The sequence below is a fragment of the Triturus cristatus genome, chromosome 2_2 (genome assembly GCF_964204655.1).
Source record: "Triturus cristatus chromosome 2_2, aTriCri1.1, whole genome shotgun sequence".
Taxonomy (NCBI): domain Eukaryota; kingdom Metazoa; phylum Chordata; class Amphibia; order Caudata; family Salamandridae; genus Triturus; species Triturus cristatus.
Window position 1 is genome coordinate 95,030,958 of NC_140582.1, and position 24,860 is coordinate 95,055,817.

At 41.9% G+C, this 24,860-nt stretch overlaps 1 protein-coding gene across 3 annotated transcripts in view; it reads left to right on the forward strand.

The window, feature by feature from the left end:
• PAX5 (paired box 5) overlaps positions 1-24,860 on the forward strand; it is a 521,765-nt gene that overhangs the window by 248,824 nt on the left and 248,081 nt on the right. For all 3 annotated transcript variants that reach the window (XM_085641098.1, XM_085641099.1, XM_085641100.1), the window contains exon 6: positions 23,461-23,636. In XM_085641098.1, the coding sequence (XP_085497224.1) occupies positions 23,461-23,636 (176 nt within the window). The remainder of the gene's footprint in view (positions 1-23,460; positions 23,637-24,860) is intronic.

Below are 24,860 nucleotides of genomic sequence, written 5' to 3' on the forward strand. Positions count from 1 at the left end.
CTTGACAGAGATTAACCGTTTCCTATACCTACGTATTTATTTCTGCTTTTCAAGCACTTGGCGCACTCAAGTCCGGAACACTTGTCTGAAGATGTCTAAATCTGCAGGACCAAAACGTAACCTTTCAGTGTCCAAAGACTGCAGTATATGCTGCCTTTACTCTCTGTTTATAAAGCTAAGTGTGTTCCGGCTGCTTCATATGGGGCCGGTGTGTGGGGATACGCAAATTTATCATCGCTCCAGTTTGAAGAAAATCAAATCCCTAGGCAACACTTCTCAGTCCCACAAGCCAGATCACACTATATTATGCATATGGAGTTATCATTGTAGTATGTTTCGGATCTAGTGCGTCTAGAACCTCTGAAGCTTTGGGTGTTATTATTAAGGGATATTATTAAGGACAGCCTTGCTTGTAGGAACCGTTTAAGCTACCGTGACATGTTTATCTGAAGAATTCCTTATGTAAGATTAGCCTTCTGCATTTTTTGATATGCCAGAGTCCCTTTCTAAGAACAATAAACGGATTGTCAAGCTTACTTTTTTGACGCATTGTGAAGCTCTCTTTTTTGGAGTTTAGTTGGACAGAGCGGTTAAGGCATGTATTAGAGAAGCCTTCTGTTAAGGATTATATCCAATTTAGGGGAATTAGTGCTACTATTCTGTATTTAGATCTTTATTTAACTCAGTGGGAAAGGTCCCTTTTAGCTTGCTTTAGAACTGGCATTGTTTAGTGATTACTACATTTTCCAGTGGGTCTGAAATGTTTGTTTAGTAGCAGCCCACAGGTTTGCCCGTGTGGTGATGCAGCTCTCCAGACCGATTTGCATATGGCCAGCTCTAAACTGGGGTGGCATGGTGAGCAAAATAATGATGGATTTAACCCAGATCTCTTGACTGGGGTTGAATGTTTTGATTTGTTCTGCATTCCGTCCATCAATTGTGTGTCTTTTGCTTTCTCTCCAGTCCTTGCTACATTTTTTGCAACTTTTTTAGGATGTATTTTAATTTATTTTGTACATCTTTTGTTAAGACATTCAGCATTCATGTAGTGTAGTATTTTGTAGCTTTATTTTCAACTTCTAGCTAACACTGATGTATGCTTCAGAGTTAGTTCCTTTTTAAAGGCGGTGGTTAGAGCACGTAAATCTAATGAAGAATAATTGGTTTCAGTTTTGTTTTTGAATGTTCTGTGTCTGTTTAATCAGATGAACCCTTAGAGGCTTTTGATATTAGAATTTCTGATTGTTGGTGGGTTCTGTTGTCTTTTGTGTAGCTGTAATCTTTTATATGTATTCCCCTTTTTTAAACTGCATTGTGTATGCATTTTATCATGCTCCCTGAAACGTTATTTTATTGTTTTATGTATGAAGTATTTTGTAAATGTACTTTTATGATTTTCCTTAAAATCAGATAAAGGTTTTTGAAACTAAACAAAAGAATATGTTCACATAAAACTGCATAATAAACAAGTACTGTACAAACACACCATCCTACAGGGTATCTTCGCAAAATATATTTTTTCTGAAAAACATAGCTTCTCTATTAATCCTTGAAAAGTCATTTCATGATTACATTTTTCTGGGGGGGTTATCCCACAGATTGTCATGGGTTACACATAGCTCTCTTCAGTGCCCAATAGAGAAGTGTTTTGTGATCTCTTGAACTCAGGATAGACTCCAGGTTCTTCAAAACCAGTTATGGTAAGGGTGGCACAAAGCAACCCAAAGGTGAAGAGAGATGGTTAATTATCTGCTGATCTTTATTAATGGCTGTTTGATAAGGCTAATCAACACACAGCACAAGTCATCTGAGTTTTGCATTGTTGTTAAATATAGGGTTTTCACCAGCCCTGACCCTGATCCGACAGTGGTCAGAATTAATCAAAAATGCACAACTAGCGACACAAACTCATCATAACACCCTTATGGTTATATTTAAATTTACAAAAATATTCTGAATCGCTAGTGCATTTTAGAAATGTGAGCAATGTATTGCATATATTAGGACCTTATTTATTGATTTATTTATAGATCAAGTTCTCTATTGCACTAGAACGTTGCTTCCAGAGTGTTCGCTATATAGATGGTTCCTTTACGTGTATATGAGCATACTGTGGTTATCAGATTAGTAACATAATTGTGCTTCATATGAGGGCATTGGCCATAATTTATGATGCTTGGGTTGGATCAGAAAGACCTTAGGCAGAGTAGGTAAGGTAAGAGGAGGTGGTGTCAGTCGAGGTTAAATTGTCAAAGGGGAAGCAGGTAGATTGCAGGCTCTCTGTTGTTGCCAATACCTTGGTGTGATCTGTTTCAATAGGGTCGTTAACTGGTCACTGGAGTGTTAGTTACCTGTTGTCTTGTTTTGAGGGTTTGCTCCCAAGCCCAGTGAAAGAGCAATGCGAGAGCTTGGTCCTGTCTAGTTAAGGTTAAGTTACTGTGTTTGATCTTGTTAGACCTGACAACCTTAGGGTGGCTTTTCCCCTAATGTTTTGCCTACCTCCTCCACCTTTCTGATCTCATTTTTGTTGGCTTTAGGACTCTGTGCACTTTACCACTGCTAACCAGTGCTAAAGTGTGTGTGCTCTCTCATCTAAACATGACCATATTGGCTCTTCCCCAACTGGCATATTTAATTTACTTGTAAGTCCCCAGTGAAGTGCACCACATGTACCCATAACCTGTAAATAAAATGCTTTTAGTGAGTTCTGAAACTGCCACATCGTGGAGGAGACATTGTGCAACTACTGAACCGAGAAGAACTTAAATCTATCATTACCTATGACTCTATTCGTAATGGCTTGAACAGGACAGAAGATTGGACTACACTGCTTTAATAACCATTGAAGTAATAACTGAACTATTCCACCCAGGTTTCTAATAGTGCTCAAAAATCGGGGTGTACTTGTTTTGACCAATGTTTTTTATGGTTGATCATGTTGTCACTTTGTCAAATTGCCGTTTTCTATCTACAAAGGTAGCCCAACTGTTTTAAATCGTAATTTGTTTTTGACAATAACCCCTTTTTGTGCAAATTACCAATGTTGACCGTAACAAGTATAACTGTATTTCAAACAGTCACATTTAATTTTCACCACTCCAAGATGTCCCCTGCTTTCACTTCCCAGCACAGTCCTATTACTATTTTCACTCCCTTGCACGGGGCTTCATTGAGTCCCACCTCCATTTCCACTCTCGCGCGGTTTTTAAACGCACCGGGACCTCAGAGATCATTCCACAATGAGGACCGGACGCCACTACACGTCCCTCTGAGACTCTGTTGAGGTAAGCGATAACTGGCCCATCACACCCGTTCCTACCTCAACACTAGCTACGTCCACTAATGAGCTCATCTTTTCCCACCCAGCTCGTTTCCATGTAACGGACAGCCATTGTAGCTGGCGTTTTCGTTGTTACCCTTGGACGTTTTCCTGAACTATCGCCTGCAGAGCCAACCTTAGCAGGTAAGCCTGTAACTATCTATCCCCTGCCTAGGACACCTCGTCCTCATCTCCCGTTAATTATCTCCCCCCGCCTTTTTATCTCTTTATCCCCTTAGCTCTGCATATCCTAATTAAAGACGCAGAAATTGGTTACTACACCCGGGATTAACCGCGCCCTCTCTCTATTTGATCCTTTCCACTTTTAAACGGTAAGCGGACATACCACTCGATCAGGTCCATCCCCGTTCCTTGCAATACTCTAACTTTCCCTCTCCCTCCCTAATCACAGTGTCCACCGACTGCCATTGATTTCCCTGCTCATTTGAGCACGTTTGCGAGAATTCTCCTCTCGTCGATACCTTAGGTAATTGTTTTTATTTTTCAAATTGTAAGTTGTTTTCCACCTTACAACTTCTTCTACCTCGCCCTTATCAACTCCTCCAAATAAAAGGAATTAATTCACCAACGATGCTCAGCGCATGAACAGCATCTAGTCAATTGTTTGCTAGATGGCAACGCACACGAACCACTACCTTCAGCCACATCAACGGCGACCTGGGCACCACGCAAATGAATTCTTCCTCCACACTCCCGACCACGAACTTTTTTTAACAAGCATCAGCACTCACCACAAGCATGTGGCACGTCCTTGGACCTCACAATTGTTGTTTTAATGCAAGTCAAACAGAATTGTGGAACAAATTTGTTTTGTTTGTTTTCTCTCCCCCTTCTTTTCCGAATGTTCATGTTAACAGGCATTGCCTATGCATACCAGGCAATTTCCTCTCAAACTCTAGTCCTGATGATGATCCCACATTATTAGGAGCTTGGGATCGAAACGTCGTCGACTTTCTATTACAGTACCACAATTTTTATCCACTGTGAAAATGTTTGGTGGTTTCTGTTTGGTTGTGCTTACTGGAATTGTTTATTGATTTGTAAGCCCTCTGTTTGCTCCGACAAACGTTTTGCCTGTTATTTTCTTTCTTTCAAATCTGACTTCCTTGTCTCCCCCTTTTGAAAACTTGGTACAGGATTGTGCCCTGGTTTATTTACTCTCTATTTACCTTGTCTCCCCCTTTTGAAAACTTGGTACAGGATTGTGCCCTGGTTTATTTACTCTTTATTTCCTTATCTCTATGAATACCTTAGAATAAATGTTCCTTTGTCCGGCTGGACTTAGGAAAAATACACATAGGTCTCATTGTAGTCTATGTTGCAATACTTCTTTCTTTTTTAATTGAATTTAGGCGAAGGACCATTGTTCTCTAAATTAATTGATATACCCGTGGTCCTAAGCTACCTTAATCGGGTCCCCCTTGTTAACCTTATCGTCATTTAGTGGGTTTGAAGCACTTATGGTGTCATCCACTTAAGTAGCCCTCTAACCGTGGCTTAAGCCTGCCATTGGAGAGCCATTTCAACCTGGCAAGATAAACCTCTTGAAGGCCTAAACCTTCCCCTTTTTATACATGTAAGTCAATCCTAAAGTAGGTCCTGGACAACCTATGGGGCAGGGCTCAATGTATTTAAAAGACAGGGCATGTACTTTTAAGTTTTACATGTCCAGGTAGTGAATAACTCTTAAATTCAACTACTGCAAGGCCTCTCTCTCCCAGAGGATAACATTGGGATTACCTAATTACATGTTTAAGTGTAATTCCCAATTGTGAAGAGATAGACTTTTCAAGTTTGGTTTCTCTGGAATCACAATTTAAAATTACACCTTATGGTGAAGTCAGATTTTAAATTGCAGTTATGAAAATGCCACTTTTAGAAAGGTGACATTTTTGTACTTTGCCCATTTGGTGCCTGCTTCCTGTCTTTGATACACTTCTGGGGAGGGTTATAGCTGAGCTTTGTGTATTCCCCTTAGACAGCCACACACAAAGGGAGGTTAGGTGTGACTTGATGGGCCATCCTGGCAGGATGGGAGGGAGATGCTGGACCCAGCCTCACTTATACCTGAATAGGCTGTGTCCTGTCCCCACACATAGGATCCCATGCCCCCTGTAGTTAGTCAGGAGCCAGAGCAGGAAGGGAGAACATTTGTGCATGTGCACTTCAAAGCCCTGTTTTTGGAGTCTCCCCCACTTCAAAGACACAACTAGGTATAAGTACTGGACCGCTTATACCACTACTTCAGTACACTTCTGGACCTGTGAAGACTCTGCCAGAAGAAGGACTACTGTGTTGCTGAAGGGCTGCCACACTGCTGGACTGCTGCTTTGCTGGACTCGTGCCTTGCTTTGCTGTTCTGCTGCCTGCTGTTCCCCTGCCTGTATGAGAAGGACTGAACCTGCATCACTTGAATCCAGAATGACTCCAAGGACTAGCCGGCTGGCCTCCTGATCTGAGGTTTCAGGGACATAAAAGACTTCCAACTTACCTGCTTCTGCAAGTGGACTCTGCCATCTGTGAGTCTGCCCTGCCAGCCTTGGACTTTTGGAAGCGAAGCCTATTGTGCTTGCTTCAGCAAAATTCACGCATCCTCTGTAGAAACGGTGCATCGGCACTATTGCATGGATCAGAACCAGTGCATCACCTCTATTGCGTAGATCAGAACAGGCACATTGCTCCTGTTGCGTGGATTGGAACCAGTGCATCGCTCCTGTTGCATGACCAAAACCGGCACATCACCTCCACTGTGTGAATTGGCCTCGCCGCATCGCCTTCGGAATCACTGCTGCACAAGGTCTCTGCATCTCTGTCGATGACATCTCCGACAACGATGCTGAATCTCCACATCACAGCTCTGCACCCATCGTAGCCGATGCATCATTGCTGCTGCGTGGATCAGGACCGGCACATCACTACCACTGTGTGGATTGACACTGATGCATCGCTTTGGCTGCGCACCGCATCTTTGACGTCAAAACAGCCAGGATCAAGATAATTTTGTTCAGTGGGCTTCACTAGCTCCCTGTATCCAGCTCAAGATCCATGCAGTCGGCCAAAACTTTTTACTTTGTCCCGGTCCGGGGCGACTAGGTATCTCAAGTAAGCACTTATTGCCTGTAAGCGCAATTTTGCAGTTTATTCTTTAAAAATGTATATCCCAAGTTCTACTTATTGGAGTTTTGTTATTTTGGTCTTGTTTTATTTATTAAATTAAGTTCTATTTTTCCAACATGTAGTGAAATCTTTTTGTGTGGTGTTTTCACTGTTTTGCTGTTTGAACTGTTGCACAAATACTTTACAAATTGCCTCTAATCCCCAAAATTAGTAGTCCTGTGTATTTTACATGTTATAGGAGAAATATACATTTAATGAAGGAAGGAGGAAAAAAACTGTAAATACTGCATCTAGATTTCTTGCCATAGTCAAATTAGTGCTTGAGATAACCAGTAATAACAATAACAACAACAATAAATATAATAGTAACATCAACAACAACAACATTAAAAACAATTTTAATAACACCACTGTTACAATTATCTTTTCTTGTATTGTTATTATGCAAATTGCTACTGTCATTATTATTGACCAAGTTATTATTATTTTCAACAAATATTGTAACAATTTGTTTTGCTGTGGCATTTGCTACTGGGATTTTGACATTTCCCGGCTTGTAAATAACAGGTGTACTCTTTTCAAAGGTATCCCATGTATCCATGTGGAAGGATGAATGGGTGAATAGGTCCTGACGTTCTTCAGACCTTTGACCTGCTTGCAGGACACATGTTTCAGCAGCGAGTGCTTAACCCAGTTGCGGTCACTGGTTGTTAGAACCACTGTTTTAGTCAAGTGTTACGTCTTGAGAATTAGTGAAGATTCAACCAACATATCATTGTAAAAAATATCATAGTACATACTATCAATTCAACTAGTACTGGTACTCCATTAAATTGGGTAATGGTAAGAAATGGTATTGACACTGTTTACAACTGCAGAAATTCAGTATATAAAACACTCATTATTATTATTGTTGTTGTTCCTCCTCAGATGAGTATTCACTCAAACAAACTCTTCTAAATCAAAGATATTCGAAAACTGTTCTTTGCAGTTTTTGACTGTCATGAAAGCACTAACTTACAAACTGTGTAAACTTTGTAAAGTGAGTAATTACTGATTTGTGGTTATAAATTCATGGTATCTAGAACTTTTAAATGAGCCATCCGGTAAAGCATCTCAAAATAGTTCTCAAAACCCAGGATGACGTCAACAAACAAAAACATTCTGGAATGCCTCTTGCTCTTCACTTTTAGAGATGTAGGACTGGATAAAAACTGTTGTCTTTCTCTACACTGGATGGCCCATTTCACCTGACTTTCCATATGAAGTGTAATGCTTTCAGGCCTATTTATAGTGAACTCCCTCAAATTGCTCTGATGCAAGTGGAAAACATTGTTGCTCAACAAGCAGTCTTTGTATCGGTCTCAGACCCCAGGTGCATCCTGAAGTGGCCAAGCATGTTTTTGTATGCTAAAGATACCAGAAATCATAACATAACAGTGTATTTGGCACTGTTAAGACAGCAGTCAAAGGATGACAGCAGCATATCCCTTCCAAAAATCTGTCAACTTCTAGCAACACTTTCTCTAGGCATATTTACCACTTTGCTGATTTGAACCACCCTTTACCTCACTACTATCCTACATGAAATGGACGATCGAGGAATCGCGGCTATGTGTGAGTCTAATCCAGACAAGAGCCCTACATTTATAACAATATTTACCCAGAGACAAGAAATCCACTCAGGGAAATCCACATTAGACAGGGCCCTAGAATAGGTGGGACGTGGAGGAACGAAACAGTCTGAAAAATCTATTATCTCTGCCTAAATCGTCAATGGTACAGGCAGCGAGACTAGAATTGGGAATCACCTCATGGGGTATAACAGCTTGTATGGCACTACTACGCTTTTGGTAGCGTTTTGGATCGGGTGATGAACATAAAATCTCATAATGGTGCAGGAACTAAATTGTGGGTAGTGAGCTAACTTGGGCAAAAGAGGCCAGAGCCACCATCAACAAAGCGCGTTGAATGTTAAAGCTTAAGCTGTGCCCCCAGTCCTTTCAACTCAAAATTGATGAGGGAACTTAGGATCCTGAGAAAAGAAACCTCTTGAGTACAGGACCAAGATTACCTCTTGAGGAAAAGCTCAGTTCTCCATATGGCCACAGCGTGGCAAAAGGAACTACACTTCCCCTATTTTGACAGGCTACCAAGCTGCCCGTTAAGGCGAGAAGTTTTAACCCCTTCCCTGCTCATGACGGAACCGTTCCGTCATGAGCCACGGTTGGCGTGTGCTCATGACGGAACGGTTCCGTCATGACAATCCTGTTGGCGGCCGCTCCGCCTGCGCGGCGCTGTTTCCCCGCCTGTGCGAGGGGACAACGCAAATGGGCGGAGTCATGACGGAACCGTTCCGTCATGAGCACAGCTCAACTGTGGCTCATGACGGAGCGGCTCCGTCATGAGCACAGGCCCACCGCGCTGCCCCCCTGCCCCCCCCAGCGCTGCAGCGGAATGTCCGCGGCAGCGAAGGGGTTAAGGCTAAGAATCGGGGTAAACCCATGCTATGCGAACAAAAGGGTATAAAGTTCCATGATTAAAAATAAAGGAAAATGCACCTGCACCTTAGGAACTGTATGTAATATCATACGTATTTTATTGGATTGCCAGAAGGTTTTAGAAATTCGAAGAGAGTTTATATGCCCGATTTTTTAAAAGTATGATATTAAAAATAAAAATAGGATGCAAGCAGTAAATCTTTTAGTGGAAATGATTAATTTTGACATAGCTTGCGCCATGGGAAAATATATAAAAAAAAGTTAAAGAGTTCCTTAAATGTAATGAGTATTGAGTTGATTAGGTGTTAAGCGTACGAGGAGAATGAGCCATGAAAGGGTAAAAGATATGTGGTAAGAAATATTCGATGCTTTAGGAGATGAAAATGAAAATGTGTGTTTTAGAAATGTTTAAAATAATTTTTAAAAGACCTGAGGGTTACTGGCTTTAAGAATGTGAATAGATTATTTTAAAATTCTTTTATATTAATTTTATTGATTGCTATGTGGATTATTTGTATACTTTAGTGTCGTAAAAGACCGAATCAAGTGTCTATTGACTGACTGAATGACGGGGCTCTATAGTACAAACCATGAAGGTGTATTTAAAATTAAGAATCAAATACCTCAAATACAGAAGGCGAAAGGTATTGGTTAGTCAGTCACTTCAAAACATGAAAATGCAAATAAAATGAAAATATTGTTGGCAACGGAATCTAAGTCCTAATCTGATTAATTGCTAGAACAGAAATACAGTCTAGCACAACAGGCAAAGGGGAAAAAAGAAACACTGGTCGTAAAGACTGTTCATTAACTCAGGCCGAAGGAACATGGAAAGATTCTAAGATCAGAGTCATAAACAGACCGACATAGGGTCTGATCTCTAAGAGTTGGGGAAAAGGTCACGCCTCATCCTTAAAATGGTGAGTCTTAATATCTTTTCAGACAGAGAAACTGTGCACTGTGGTGTGACAAAGAATGTTACATATCATGACCAATAGCTGAATGGAAAACACATCGCATGGTGATATTGACATTTGCCATACATCTAATGAACATGTTGTGCAATGCCTTACACACGACAATACTGCAATCAAAATATCAACAGCACCTCAGTTTCGGCCGAAATGGCCATCATTTGTATACAACTGTAAATATGTCCATTCAGGACTAGAAAACATTGCATTTTATAAATGTTACAAACCAAACACAACCATTGGGCTAATTGAATTTCATGCTATTAAACTAGCAATGAATGTAACATCTGATCTCTGCGGTACACAGGCATGGAGGGGAAGAGGAGTTAGTGTCATGATGAGAACTCTGCGCACACTGGAAATGTGCAATCTGAAAACTTAAGTAGGCCTAAGGCTTCACTCATGCTAAGCTAACAAAACTTCATTGTATTAGACACAATATAATTATCACATTTGTGATGTAGAAATATTAACTGTAGAATCCGCGCCTACACTACCTTTCAACTTTTCCTATTCAATCGTCCCTGCTATGTCTTTTCCCTTATTGGCCACAGCAGTGCCCCTGCTGCCTCCCACTGTTAGATAGCCAGCACTGTTGAATAGATTTTTACATCCTACAGAGGTGTACACTGCATGTCTTTGTGGTGAAATTGTGTTTCTGTGTAAAATGCTTATTGACAAATACATGAACACTGCTTTACAAGTAACACAAATTTACAACATTTCCAGCAACATCTACTGTGATATGCAACAGTATCCATTGGGTAAGGAGGAGTTGCAAAGTGAACCATGGAGAGAAATCACATGCGCATACCCAAATATTGTGAAAAGCATAGGAAAATAACACAGACCGCCACCTACCATCACTGCAGCTGAGCACAGATATTCCCAGAGTGGCTGCAAGCTTGGGCAGCCGGCAGATGCTGATCTCTTCAGCTCTTGAGGCGCGGCGTTGGCCCGGGTCTATCTAGCAGGTCAAGCCCCGAGATGAAGAAGCAATAAGCCAGTGAAATGGTACTATCACCGAAACATGATTGATCAATTGAATTCTATCAGAGACAGTGGACAGTGGGATTAACTCAGGCCTGATGGGTTCAATGAGTTAAAGCATGATGTTCATTTCAGCTTCATTTCACCAGTCTTTGCTTGTGAAATTGGTCAATCAATAGAGGTTGAAGATCATATATATTTATATATATCTCGCTGACCATCTTACGGGGAATATTATCTAGTGGAGCCGGCTTCTGACTCCCGCTGCCTTCAGGCAGTAATGGAGACAGAGTTGAGACTCCATCAGGGCCGTTGAAATGGCCTGATATCTCCTCCAAATGAAAAGTATTTTTGGATTTCACATGATTTAGCTTTTTCTTCTACGTCTTTTTTATTTTGATCGATGGCAAAATGCTCCCATCTCTGAGAAATAACATGATTTATTTGGAAGGCCTTTGAAAAGAACACAAAAACACATAAATACACATTCAGACACACACCAATGGGTGTGTGTGTATATATATATGCACACACACACACACACACACACACACACACACATATATGTACATATATATATATGTAAAAAAATATATATATTTTTTTTACTTAAGTTGTATTTGTATGTTCGGGTGTGTGTTTGTATGTGTATTTTTGTAAAATTGTTGTTATACTGTGTGAATATGCACATATATATGCATACATTCTTATAATCTTGTATATATGTTTGTTGTGTTTATAGCAATATATATATGTATCTATGCATAGAGAGCGAATTTACAGTATATATATACGCTCACAATCTTGCATTTTGCATGCGTGTGGTGTGTTTATAGCTATATATATATATACATATATATATACTCATATGCATTTAGATGTATAATATATTACATCAAGTTGTATATATATAAATACATACATATATATATATATATATATATATATATATATATATATATACACGCACATCTATATAAAAATATGAGTTTATGCACATAGACATATATGTAATAACATGCTTTTCACATTTTTGTGCAATACTATAATTATTAACGCAGTCGTCCTACCCTTGAAGCTAATTTCCAAGCATGCTGTAGAAAAAAATCCAGCCTTTTGCGTCTAGAAATACTTCACTCTCCCGGTAATGTCTAAGGCGCCCTGGCTAGCATCTGTCTTAATTAACCTGCATCTTCCTGTAAAGTGAAGTAATTAGCCGCGGTGGACGGTAATGGAGTTGTACGGTATGGATTGCCGAGATGCTCATGATGTACAGCGTCCTCTGTGAACGCACAAGGTTTGCAGACGCACGCGGGGATGCTTTTCAACCTGTTAGAGATGAACCTTAAATGCCACATGTTTAAATCAGAAATTGTGAGAAGCGCTAAACTGGATAAGCACATTTTTAAAGCATCCAAGGTCCTATGACCAGTTACATCATGTAAAATGATCGGGCCCTGCTGCACGGTTTGACCTGAGACCCCCTATACGTCCAGTGAGTCTCACCCTGCACTCATTTATAAAGGCCCTAGGTTGAACAAGGACGTCTGGAGGAGAACCCCAGTGCATCACGGTAAGTGACCAGGTCTAAATTATGCTACAGCTCTGAAAGTACGCAGGTCTATATTATACCACAGCTTTATGCCACAGCTCTGAAAGTGCACAGGTCTATATTATACCACAGTTCTGAAATCACACAGGTCTATATTATGCCACAGCTCTGAAAGTGCACAGGTCTATAGTATGCCACAGCTCTGAGAGTGCACAGGTCTATATTATGCCACAGCTTTATGCCACAGCTCTGAAAGTGCACAGGTCTATATTATGCCACAGCTTTATGCCACAGCTCTGAAAATGCACAGGTCTATATTATGCCACAGCTCTAAAAGCGCACAGGTCTATATTATGCCACAGCTCTGAAAGTGCGCAGGTCTATATTATGCCACAGCTCTGAAAGTGCGCAGGTCTATATTATGCCACAGCTTTATGCCACAGCTCTGAAAGTGCACAGGTCTATATTATGCCACAGCACTGAAAGCGCACAGGTCTATATTATGCCACAGCTCTGAAAGTGCACAGGTCTATATTATGCCACAGCTCTGAAAGTGCATAGGTCTATATTATGCCACAGCACTGAAAGCGCACAGGTCTATATTATGCCACAGCTCTGAAAGTGCACAGGTCTATATTATGCCCGAGATCTGGAGGAGCACAGGCCTGTGTTACAATTCACCTTTGAAAGTGCGAGGGTTTGAGTTACCTCTGAGTTTTGGAGGTAAATGGGCCTGTGTCATGGCCACGCTTTGGGGGTGCAGGGCCTATTTTACACCTGAGCTTTGGAGGTTTACAGGATTGTTTTACATCTGAGCTCTGGAGGTTATCAGGTCTACCTTACACTAAACTTTGGCAGTGCACAGATCTGTGCTACAAATGAGCTTTGGAGGTACATAGGTCGGGTTTTTGTCTGAGCTTTGCAGGTGCACAGATCTGTGTTACGCCTGAGCTTTGGAGTTGCACGGGTAGGTGTTACGTCTGAGTTCTGGTGGTGAACAGATTTATGTAACACCTCAGCTTTGTAGTTGCACAGGTCTTTGTTAGGTCTGAGCTCTGGAGTTGAGCTGGTCTGTGTTACACCTCAGCTTTGGAGGTGCATGGGTCTGTGTTATATTTGAGCTCTGAGGGTACACAGGTCTACGTTACGCCTGAGCTTTGAAGATTCACATGTCTATGCAACGCCTGAGATTTAAAGGCGTTTTGTCTGAGCTCCGGAGGTGTACGTGTTTATGTTATAGCTAAACCTTTGAGGTTCAGGGGTCTGCCTTATGTTTTAACTCTGGTTGTGAACAGGTCTGTTATGCCTAAGCATTGGAGGTGCACGGGTCTGTTTAACGCCTGAGATTGTAGATGCATGAGTGTGTAACTTTATAGCTTTGGAGGTGCACTGATCTGTGTTACACTTGATGCTTTTACCTTTTGGGCTGGTGAGTTCAATAGTTTTTTGTAATTGACATTGGGGCTCCATGACATCTCTTTTCCCTTCTCTATGTTGACTAGACTGATCTGGACATTCGAAGATGCAGGATTTGTGCCGCATTTAGGGCACCTGCAAAAAGTGACTTTAGCGACAGACAGCATGCAAGTGCTTCCATCATATTCCTGCTAGACTCTTTCTTATCATATAGATTGTTCAGTTGTGCCTCTCTTAATGCATGATTATTTATCCACAGGTATGTCTCGTCTGTGCTTCTCATGAGCTCAGGGCCAATAACCCATGTAGGCGACCTTGCGGGCATGTGTGGAATCACATTCCTAGTTCATTTCAAAGATCGCCAGAAGAATGCAATCTGGTGCAAATGCCACTCACAGCAACAACAAAAAACATTGCTGAAATCTAAATGTTCATGGTGGGAAAAAACATGTCACAAGGATTATCCAAAAATCTTCTTACAGAATGTTGATTGCAGTTGCTGCCTCAGATCTATGTCAATAGAGCATTTCATCTTTCCCAGTCCCCTGCAGGACTCTGGCGGGCATTGCTTCAGCTGATGGTAAATTCACCACTTCTACAACTGTTCTGACCACAACAGGCCTGGTTCTGAGGTCCCCAGTAATCCTGATTTGCATTGAGATAACAAGATTTGCAGTAGATATGCGAATCAGTAGATTTCACCCTGTCAAATGTCAAGTGCATAATGAGGAGTAACCTAGAAAAATGGAGCCAGAATTAATGGATCCCTGTTAAAACTCAATTTCTAAGGGAATCCTTAGTTTACATAGTAATACATAGTAATTCACCTCACTCCTCCACGTCTGACTTGGTAAGTGTTAGTCGGAGGTGAACTTACAGGGTAAAACTCCATGGCTGATATAATGAGGCATAAAGACTCTTATCACAATCATACAGCTAACATGCAATGCTCATAATCAAAAATTGTGAATTTAATCATAGCAGGGTTTAAAGGATATTTTTTAAGTTGGGTTGCCGCAGGAAACTGCGATACTGTGGAATAGAATTTGAAGATAAAGAATTTCCTATCCATTTTCTGGTGCTTCATGCTTGTTTATCGGAGAGCATAGGGTGACTCCCTCCCCAGGTACGTGGACTACTCCTCAGAAAAAATCAGCTTGTTCGCCTCACCAACTCAGGACTTTGAAAAGCATTATCAGGTGGTGATATTTTCTATCACTTTTTTATGTCAAGCACCTTATTATCATAATATGGGAATTCCAGCGTTGTGATTGGTTGCAACGCCGACCACACAGGCGTCTACGGGGAGGCCATTTTCTCCATGTAGGCTACATGCAGCCTACATGGAGAAAAAGGGAGAGTGAGCAAAACTGGTTTGGTTGGCCCCAGAGGCCGACCAACAGTCAGGGCCCGCAACCTTGGGCAATCCACTCCTCCCCTGTCCTCGAGCAGATCCCCAACCAAACCCTTCTGCTTTCACACAGTGCGAGAAGCAGAAACATAAAATGGTATTTATAATACCATTTTAGGTTTCTGCTTCTCATACTGCGAGAAAGCAGTGGGGCGACGCTCCTCCGCCCACATGGCGGAGCCACCCCTGAATTTTAGGAATGCATATTTTGTATTCATAAAATGCTGCGTAATTGTGAGCATTCTCAAATGTTTGCAAGGCAAGCTCCTGTCATGGACACCATCTGTTACTTTATGTTATTGGTAGACCAGTCATCTCTTGGCCTGGTTTCCCCTGGCTTTATTCCTTCTGACCTCCTGTTTCTGACTTTGTTTTGTTGGTGTTAGGACTCTGAGCACTTTACCACTGCTGACCTATGCTAAAGTGCATGTGCTCTGCACCTAAAATGTTATGACAAATGGTTTACTCATGATTGGAATATTTGGTTTACTTATAAGTCCCTACTAAAGTGACTAGCTGTGCCCAGGGCCTATAAATCAAATGCTACTAGTGGGCCTGCAGCACTCATTGTGCCACCCACCTAAGTAGCCCTTTAGACATTTCTCAGGCCTGCCACTGGAGAGCATGTGTGTGCAGTTTTGAACTGCCATTTTAACCTGGAAAGGTCTCCTACGTGTGAAACTCAAACCTTCCCCTTTATTACAAATAGGTCACCCCTAAAGTAGGCCCTGGGCAGCCCAAGGACAGGTTACACTATACTTAAAAGGTAGGACATGTACTTTTAAGTTTTACATGCCCTGGTAGTTAAATATCCTTAAATTTATATTCCACAACTGCAAGGCCTATCTCTCCCATTAATGTTTTATGTGCAAAAACTTCTTTGATAATACATTTATAAATACAAAAGTGATTATTTGTACATGGGTTTTGGTTTTATTAGTTAGGTAGCACTATTTTCTGGTATTTCCTTCTTTTTCTTTTTCCACACGCTTTTAAGATTTTGCTTCTTTGATCTCAAATTTCTTTTCACTCTTAAATTTGTATTGAACCACTGTTTGGATTCCAGTATTATTTAACCCCTGGTTCTTGTTCTAGGGTTGCCCCTGTTGTTCAAAACTACTTTAAGAAAGATGGCGTTTTCTTCCTTAAACCCTTTAGTGCCTTCTGCCTGTCTCTAGAGTACACTTCTGGGCTGAGTCACAGCTGGATTCCTGCATTCCCTTTGTACATACAGACACAAAGGAAGGATAGGTGTGTCTCAGTGGTGATCTGTATGTTGATGGGTCTGCCTGAGCCAGGATGTGTAGGAGGGGCTGACACCTACCTGAACAGGCTAGGTCCTGTCCCCAAACAAAGGGCTGTATACCCCCTGTAGTGAGTCTGGATCCAGGGCACAGAGGGGCAGGGTCTTGTGCACTACAAAGACCTTTCTTTGAAGTCTCTCAACTTCAAAGACTAAAATGGGTATAAATACTGGACGTCTGACACCATGAACTCAGTTCACTTTTGGAACCTGAGGAGATTTAGGAAAGAAGCAGAGCTGCTGCGCTGCATGAGGGCCTGCCACTTTGCCAACTGCTTTGCTGTGTTGGCCTGTTAACTGCTGTGCTGCAGAAGGGACTTCCCTTTTAGCTCAGTGGCTTTATGGACCTTTTGTGGCAGATACAACTGCCTTCTTTGAAACTCACGCTGATGGAGTGTTGACTTGAGCTTTCAATTGCCTGTTAGCTTCTGCTTCCTTCTGCATTCCACCTCATTTGGGTAAGACTACCACTAGCATCCAAAAGCTGTGGCATGGGACTGGTCCTGCTATAAATCAGCTGAGCGGCATAGTTGTGGACATATCACCACTTGAGGAGTGGGGGTATAAATATAGAACCTTTAAAACAGATGCCGCCATTTTATTTGCAGTGATTCAGAGTGTTTTCATAAGAATGTGCATAAACATTGCAAGGTGGCATGATCTTGTGATGGCAAACGCTGAAAGACACCTGTACAAAAACGTGGGTTGAAGCCCTGCTTTGTTTATTGAGGCAGAACGTGAGTGGAGGGTAGTCTGCCCACCTTGGGAATCGCTGCCTCCGCTTAGAATGAATAGACGGTTTCCATCTCAGGATACATGGAGATCTCATCAATCATGGCCAGAAGATGTTACTCGTCTGGGGAGCATTGGACGTCAGTACTGATTGTCTCCTATGGTTCTGTGCTGGATAATTTTATTGTGTAGGGTGCAAACCCATCATCTCCAGACTTCTGATATACCAGGCATAGGGAGATCATCTGTTGGATCCTGATGTCCACCCATTCTTACAAGGGCCTTCACAGCAACCACAAACGCAGCAAGAAATTCAACTTGGGTGAATGACAACCGAGATGATTGAGGCGCAGCCCTGCCATCACTAGTTTGCGGTGTACATCCATTTTAGTAGGGACCTCCTGAAATGCTCTCAGGGTAGGTTGGGATATTGAAACAACTAGCCAACTTGTCAAAATCAGATATTCTACGCCAAATCAGTACTGCTGCAATCATGGGTGCAGTAGGGGTTCGGAAATCCTAAATCTATGCCCTTATGCACAACAGCATACTGACTGTATCTCCACAGGACGGCAGTGACTTTCTTCTCAGTCTGGGAGTACAACTACACCGTGGGAGTCAGCGCCCAGCTGGCACAGGCAATGGACTCCCATCTCCAGTTAAGTGGTTCAGTGAGTTAAATGCTTACGGGTGACATTTATGATTATCTGTAGAACACAAATCTTAAACCTGGACAGGCCAACTCAGCCTTCCATCCTTATGAAGTCAGTAAATTGCATACCATTAAATTGTTTAGTGCCGTCTGCTATTTACAACCCTTACAAATAGCACAAAGTGAAGTATAAAACATACTATATAAAAAAACCTCACTTAATATTTATTATTCATGAAGCCATCACTGTTGGTACCCCATTGACTTTTAGTTTAGAAAACTATCAGGCTCCCTTGAGATCAGCTATGATGTCATCCCTTTATTTGATTGGTTTGTTTGAAAGCCTCCCTCTATGCATAATATGAATGCACCTGGTTGTTTCTGCTTCTTGGCGACTTTACCAATATCAGTAATTTCATCTTCTCAGACCGCTTCTCTATTCACTGCTTATTTAAAGAGGATATGCATGTGTCAAGGAACTATGCACTTTGAATCTATGTGTAGTCATACATCATTGTGTCTGCCTGAGCCTATGCCTTCGAAGAGCGCCTTGTATTAAACAAGAATGTCTTCCAACTTGCCTTCACATGTATGTGTACTGAATGAAAGATACATGAGCTGTAGGGCCTAAGCCATGCAGCAACTGAAGATGAATCCTGTACCAATATTACACTCAAAGACCTTTCCATCGACATAGGTGTGACCATGATATAAATGAGCTGTAAATGTTCCCGTCAGGGATAATGGGGCAATACCTTCACAGAAAAAAAATCCATGAAGAGGTGTGTCAGAACCAGGTCACAGCTTCAGGTTATTGAACTATTTTGTGACCGTGCTCAGAGATGTGGGAGTAACAATGATTGTGGTGATTTTTTTTTTTTTTTAGTTCTTGTATAGCGCAAACTGCCACCCTATGGGTATCCTGGCACTTAGTCTTAAGTATGACCACTGTATGAGCAGACCAGAGTAACAATGGGGAAAGCTAATGATGTTCAGCCCGCTAATGTTGACTTTGCTACTGAACTCACAGAGTGTTTTTTTGCCGCCTTTTTTGCCATGGAGGGCAACAGGACCATCTGCTTCATCTTACCCACTGATCAAGGATGAAAGTAGAATTTGTCCATCTAGGAGCGCATGCACACAACCCTATTTCTTTGATTATGTATGCACTAAGTGTCTTCTAAATGCAGACCTTGACAATATGGTTCAATTAACCACACAACAAGTGAGTCCCTGGATATAGGAGTGTATCTGACCAATAACTTCACCAGCCTCGTGTATGCCTTCTAGGGCATTTCAGTTTTTATTTGCATTCCTGTCAAGTTATCTTCACCTATAACATGGCAGGTCATGCAGCCTTTTTATGTCCAGGATCAGCCACACTGACATACCATTTTCACTCAAGATGATGAACTTTAGTTTGACTGAGCATTATCTAGTAGTAGTCTGAGCACTTATGTTGTTCCATGTGCCACCTAGGTTTGTGTGCCCACCAACTCTCACATTTAAGCATGAAATCAAGCAAGCAACTCATGTTCTCCTTGGTTCACTAGGAACTGGAAGATGTGCTCATAGTTAGCATTGACCTGCGGCCGATAATACATATTCGGAGACACTATTGCAATTTGATTTTATATGTGGATGTTGAAGTATTAGGGCACAGCTAAATTGCTATCTGTGAGGCCTTAAGGAATATTAAGGTTGTTTTGGGGGGCTGGGGGGGGGGGGGGTCTACGGACCAGATTGGCTCTCTTACCATGTTTTCCTAAGGGCATTACTTGGAGTGCATTTGGATCTTTTAAGGGGGATATGCGGGTAGGTATAAGACCTAGCTCCAATTCCCTGAGGCCTGGGTGTAGAGAGATGTGAGAGGGGACACGGGGAAAAATGCACTGGGAGTTTGAATGGAAAAAATGAGTATATGGGTGTAAGGGGAGGGTCAGGATATTTGAGTGATATTAGCTAACAACTAATGGCTAATATGAAAATTATGACTTTAGTCAGTCCTCGTAAATGTTTTACAAAAAAAAGGATGGTATCAGTTCCTAAAAAAAACTGGTGGGGGGGGGGGCAGGGGCGGGAATAGAAGAGGTCCCCAATGTGGTCCGGGTCGGTTATCCTCCCGGTCAAGGGGGTTCTTAAAACCAGGCGAAGGAGTGTGCATGAAAAAAAGGTTATGCTACTCCTTGCACGGATACTAGTTGTGCCCTCACACACCCTTGCGGGTGCAAAGCATCATCATAGGGCTGTGCTCCTCGTGGGGGTGGCGCTGCAGTCCCTCACGGGCCCTCGTAAGGGAGCTCTGTCGGAGATCTTTTAAAGGAGTCGCCGCAGTTGTGCATGTGGGTATGTGGGTGAGGTAGTGAATGGTGAGATAAAATGGACCGTAGGTACCCTTGTAAATTTATTCGTGGGTCCTAAGGGTCAGTTAAAAGTGATGGGGAGACAAGGGCGCGACATGCACTCATGTCAAATGGGAAATACAAAAAGTTCTCCCGCTGCTCTCAACCCGTGTGAGTCACTAAACAAAAAGTTTTTTTTATCAGTGAGTGGGTGGTGGGTGGTCAACATGTTTCGCGCTTCCCATGGTCCCTAGTGGATCCCATAGCGCTTCATCAGGACCTTAGTTAATAGAAAAAAGGGGCTCAGGGAGGGAACCCTATAATCCCTAATCATAAAATGACAGATGTCAGAGATAGAAATACTAACTGGGCACGTATTATTCGTATCCCAAACTCGCAACCCTCTCTTTATGGGGATCGGCAGTACCCGTATCGACCAACTGGGTAGGTTTCCCTTCCGCATGTATCGGTGGAGACCTATTGCACCTCCAGGGTCGTAAATGTTTTGCCTAATTTCAAATTTTAAGACATACTTGGACTTGTATCATTATTTCTGTGAGTCACAAATCTCACAGGCCAAGGTTGAAGGAGTTAGGAAGAAACAGAGGTACAGATGGATCAAAGATATCCTCTGCACGTGTGGCTCTGCGGGCTACTGAGGAACTGCCATTATTTTTAGGAAGACAAAGGGTTTTGTAGATTGTGAAGTATGAGACAGGAAGGAAGATGAATTTTACCCATGTTCTCTTAAAAAATAAATCTTTTTTAGATTGATGCTCTACTATGGCCCATAGCAGACGACCATGAGGCCTTAATGCAACTGAAAGCCACTCTTGCAACTTTCTTCCTGGTAATTAATTTTGTGGGGTATTCAGTACTACCCTGATGAACTTGGATTTCCTAAATTCTCGAGAATAGCCTAGAACATCTGAAAGGCTAGTGACATACCAATCAAAAGATCTGAGGTGTTGATACAGATTGAAAGAAGTATAACGCAAAATGTATCAATTGACGCGCCAATGTATGTATAAGAGCGGCAAATATGGAAACAAAGTTAGATTCAATTTCTTACTGGTAACCGTTGGGATTAGATTTAATCAATTTGAAATCACACCATATATTTTTGTTATCATTTCCATGTTGCAATGTAGATTTAAGTGAAAGTGCCTGCCTTTTCTACAAATCCACAGGAGAAAAAAATATTTTTAAACAACAAATTTAATGCCAAGTTGGGAAGAATTTTGAGACCAAACAATGAAGCACAAGCATACCAGTGGTATGGGAATGTTTTAAGACTTTGTGAAGAGGAGTTTGTATCTCTTGGGACACATCAGAAAAGTGAAAGAAAAAGTCTAAAATAGATGGCCTATGCTTTCAACTGGGTGGGTCAGGTTAGTTCACTCCTATGATAGGATAGGATTTGAGCCAAAACCGAACAAAATTTGATGAAGAGGAGATATCGCACTTGTCGTTGTATAGACAACAGCTCTATGATGATGGCAGGAACGTTGGGTGGCTTTTCTACTGAAAGGCCTAAAATAACAAAGCTAGAATAGAAATCTCTGGCGTAGAATATTCCAACAGCAGATACGAAAAATATCCTACCAATTGCTCGCCGCCATTTATTGACATTCTTTAATCACATCTGGAATATCTGCCAATATCCGGAGATCTGTAAGGAAGGCACACTATGTATTTTTGCAAAGCCTCGTAGAGATTCTGCCAAGTAACCCTATTCTCCACCAATTACACTCATGAATGCAAATTATAAAATATGTATGAAAAGCTAGTCACAGCCAATAGGTGGGCTCTTCCGGTTGGAGGAATACCAAGACAAAGTAGCCTATGATTCTTATCTGTCTGTAGTGGCCCCTTGAGCAAAAAAGTGATGAACAGTAATGCAGTCCTGAGCAAAAATGAGTGGCTTAGGTTTTTTTGTGTATTTTTCAATGGAACCTTCAGTAGCTTATTTACTGCAAGGATGAAGGCAGTGCCGAAAAGCACAGATTATGCATCCATATTACAATAATTATTACTTCATATTCTGTTTTGTCAGAGAGCAAATATAAATCCATTTCTTTTGCACCTTGGAGCCGCAGCTCTGGCTTCTCCTGTATCATAAATGCCACAACCCTTTCCTTCGCTGCCCCCCTACTCTGAACAGAGTGCAAGGGCTGTAACCAAACTGCAGCCCATCACTTTTTGGTACTTTGCGTAGTATCTTTTATGTGCATGAAATCTCAGAGGACATAACCAGCACGCTCATCCTTTCATAGATGCTGTGTGAGGATTCTCTCACAAGAAAGCTGAAGCCTTTTTGTATAGTAAGTTTTTTTGTTTTTTTTTCTGCATATTTATATAGCGCGAACTCCACCCGAAGGTATTGGAGCGCTTTACACGAGCACCGTATTTACATTAAATTCAGGCACGGGGAGATTAAGTCATTTGCCCAGAATCACAAGATGTGGACGCGACCCCGAGGCTCGAACCCTGTTTCTAGCACTAAAGTCGGCAGTCTAGCCGACGGACCACATCCTCTCCCCAAGTGACAAGGACATGACCACAGTGCATGGGATATTGACTGCAGGAACATTCTCTTGTTACAACAGCATGTCTGAGGTCCATGCAATTACCACAACGACCATGGTGCAACAGCACCAGTGATAGGTCACCACAAAAGATGCGCTTCTGAATACATGAGGCAAATGCTGTTTGTAGAAATCTCATAATACTGTTTCCAAGTACATGTAAGGAAACTGAGGTCCATGAAGATAAACCAATTTACCTTGAGCTACAAAATGTGGTTAAGTGAGGATGCGGGGATCAGAATGCAAGTCTCTCAGTTCCAAGGGCAGCATCCTGGATGACACAACATGTTACTCAGTAGAAGGATGGTTGGGCAGCTCTGACAAGACTAAATTCATAACGTAATATGATAACCACATCATCCATTTTTCACTTTTGCCAGCAGCGTCACAACTGCCACTATCCTGCGTGCATTGAGTGGAGAATAGTTCATGGCATTTATAACATGAGTTATGTATTTTGATGCAAATTTTGCTCCCAGTTTGTTGTTGAGTAGCCAAAACATATTAATAGCTCTGTATATTTTTTCTGGCTTCTATTTAAGGCATCCATGAATCTCCAGTACCAAACGGCCATGTCCTCCCGGGAAGAGATTTTCTCAGGAAACAGATGCGTGGAGACATTTTCACCCAACAGCAGCTGGAAGTGCTGGACCGAGTGTTCGAGCGGCAGCACTACTCGGACATCTTCACGACCAGTGAACCCATCAAACCAGAGCAGGTACTGTATCAGCTCGCGGCGAGCTCTTCTTTTCAGAGTGTGGGAGCTTCTCAGAGTGCCATTCCGAAACATGTTGTGCCGCCAACGCCTATTTGCCCTGTTCAGAGAATGTAGCCTACAGATGGGGCACCGAAGTACCTACCGTGGTTAGCATAAGGAATGCTACTTTAGGACGTTCACTCTATGTGTCTGTTCACGCCATGCACAAACCTGGTTAACTTAGCGAAAATGTGCAAATGGATGAGAGAATGCGGGTATGCATCGAATATATCATGCATCATTTCAGTTCTTAAATTCATTTTGGACACACCTTGAGAAATGTACTAGACCAAGTCAACAATCTTGACTTGACCAATTGGGCAGACTGATACTTTTCAGGCCTTAGAATGAGTGGCCCACTCTTCAAGGCCTGTTTGTTATAAATTAATTATGGTGTTTAACATGTACTTCTGTTCAACAACATTTTTTGCATTGTGCCATAAAAGTTACTCAGTCGGGAGACCACTTCATAGATTTGAACCCAGTACCTTAACTCAACAACACACCAATGAGTCAGTTACATTAGAGCTTCACTCCTGTATTCCCAATATTAAAACTATTTATATATTGTCTGATAGAGAAAATGACTATACATGCATTTGTTTTGCATTTGTCAAGCCCCGCCTTCATCGCCTTAGCAAGGCTTGCTCTAGAAAACATTTTGTTACAATAAAAAACAAGCATTGGCATAACCAATAGGTCTCGCCTTTGGGACCTTATAAGTGTTTAGCCATGCAACAGTTGCATAACTAAATACTTATAAGGTCCCAAAAGCGAGACCTATTGGCTATGCCAAGTGGCCGCGAAAGTGAAAGTAACTGCGATCAACGCGGCGCGCGTGCCCGCGCACATGCACTGTAGCTCTAGGCTGGCCTGGTAGCACTTTTTGGAGCCCTCTCAATAAGTCTCGCCCGACCAGCGCATGCGCTGGGTCAGGCGAGACCTAAAAATCAGCAATGGAAGGGTCATTTGGCATCTGCACGACCCACCACAAATAAATGAACTCAGAATGACACACTTTGACACTTCATATGGTTTCTTACACTTGCCCATTACTTGAGGAGGGAGTCATGTAAAGTTTCCCAAATAGTATACGTAGTTTGGTATGGCAGCAAATGTAGGGACAGGTTGACCTGCATTGGCTCTTTCCTGTTCGCCGGAAGAGAGTTCTTTTAAACGACACCC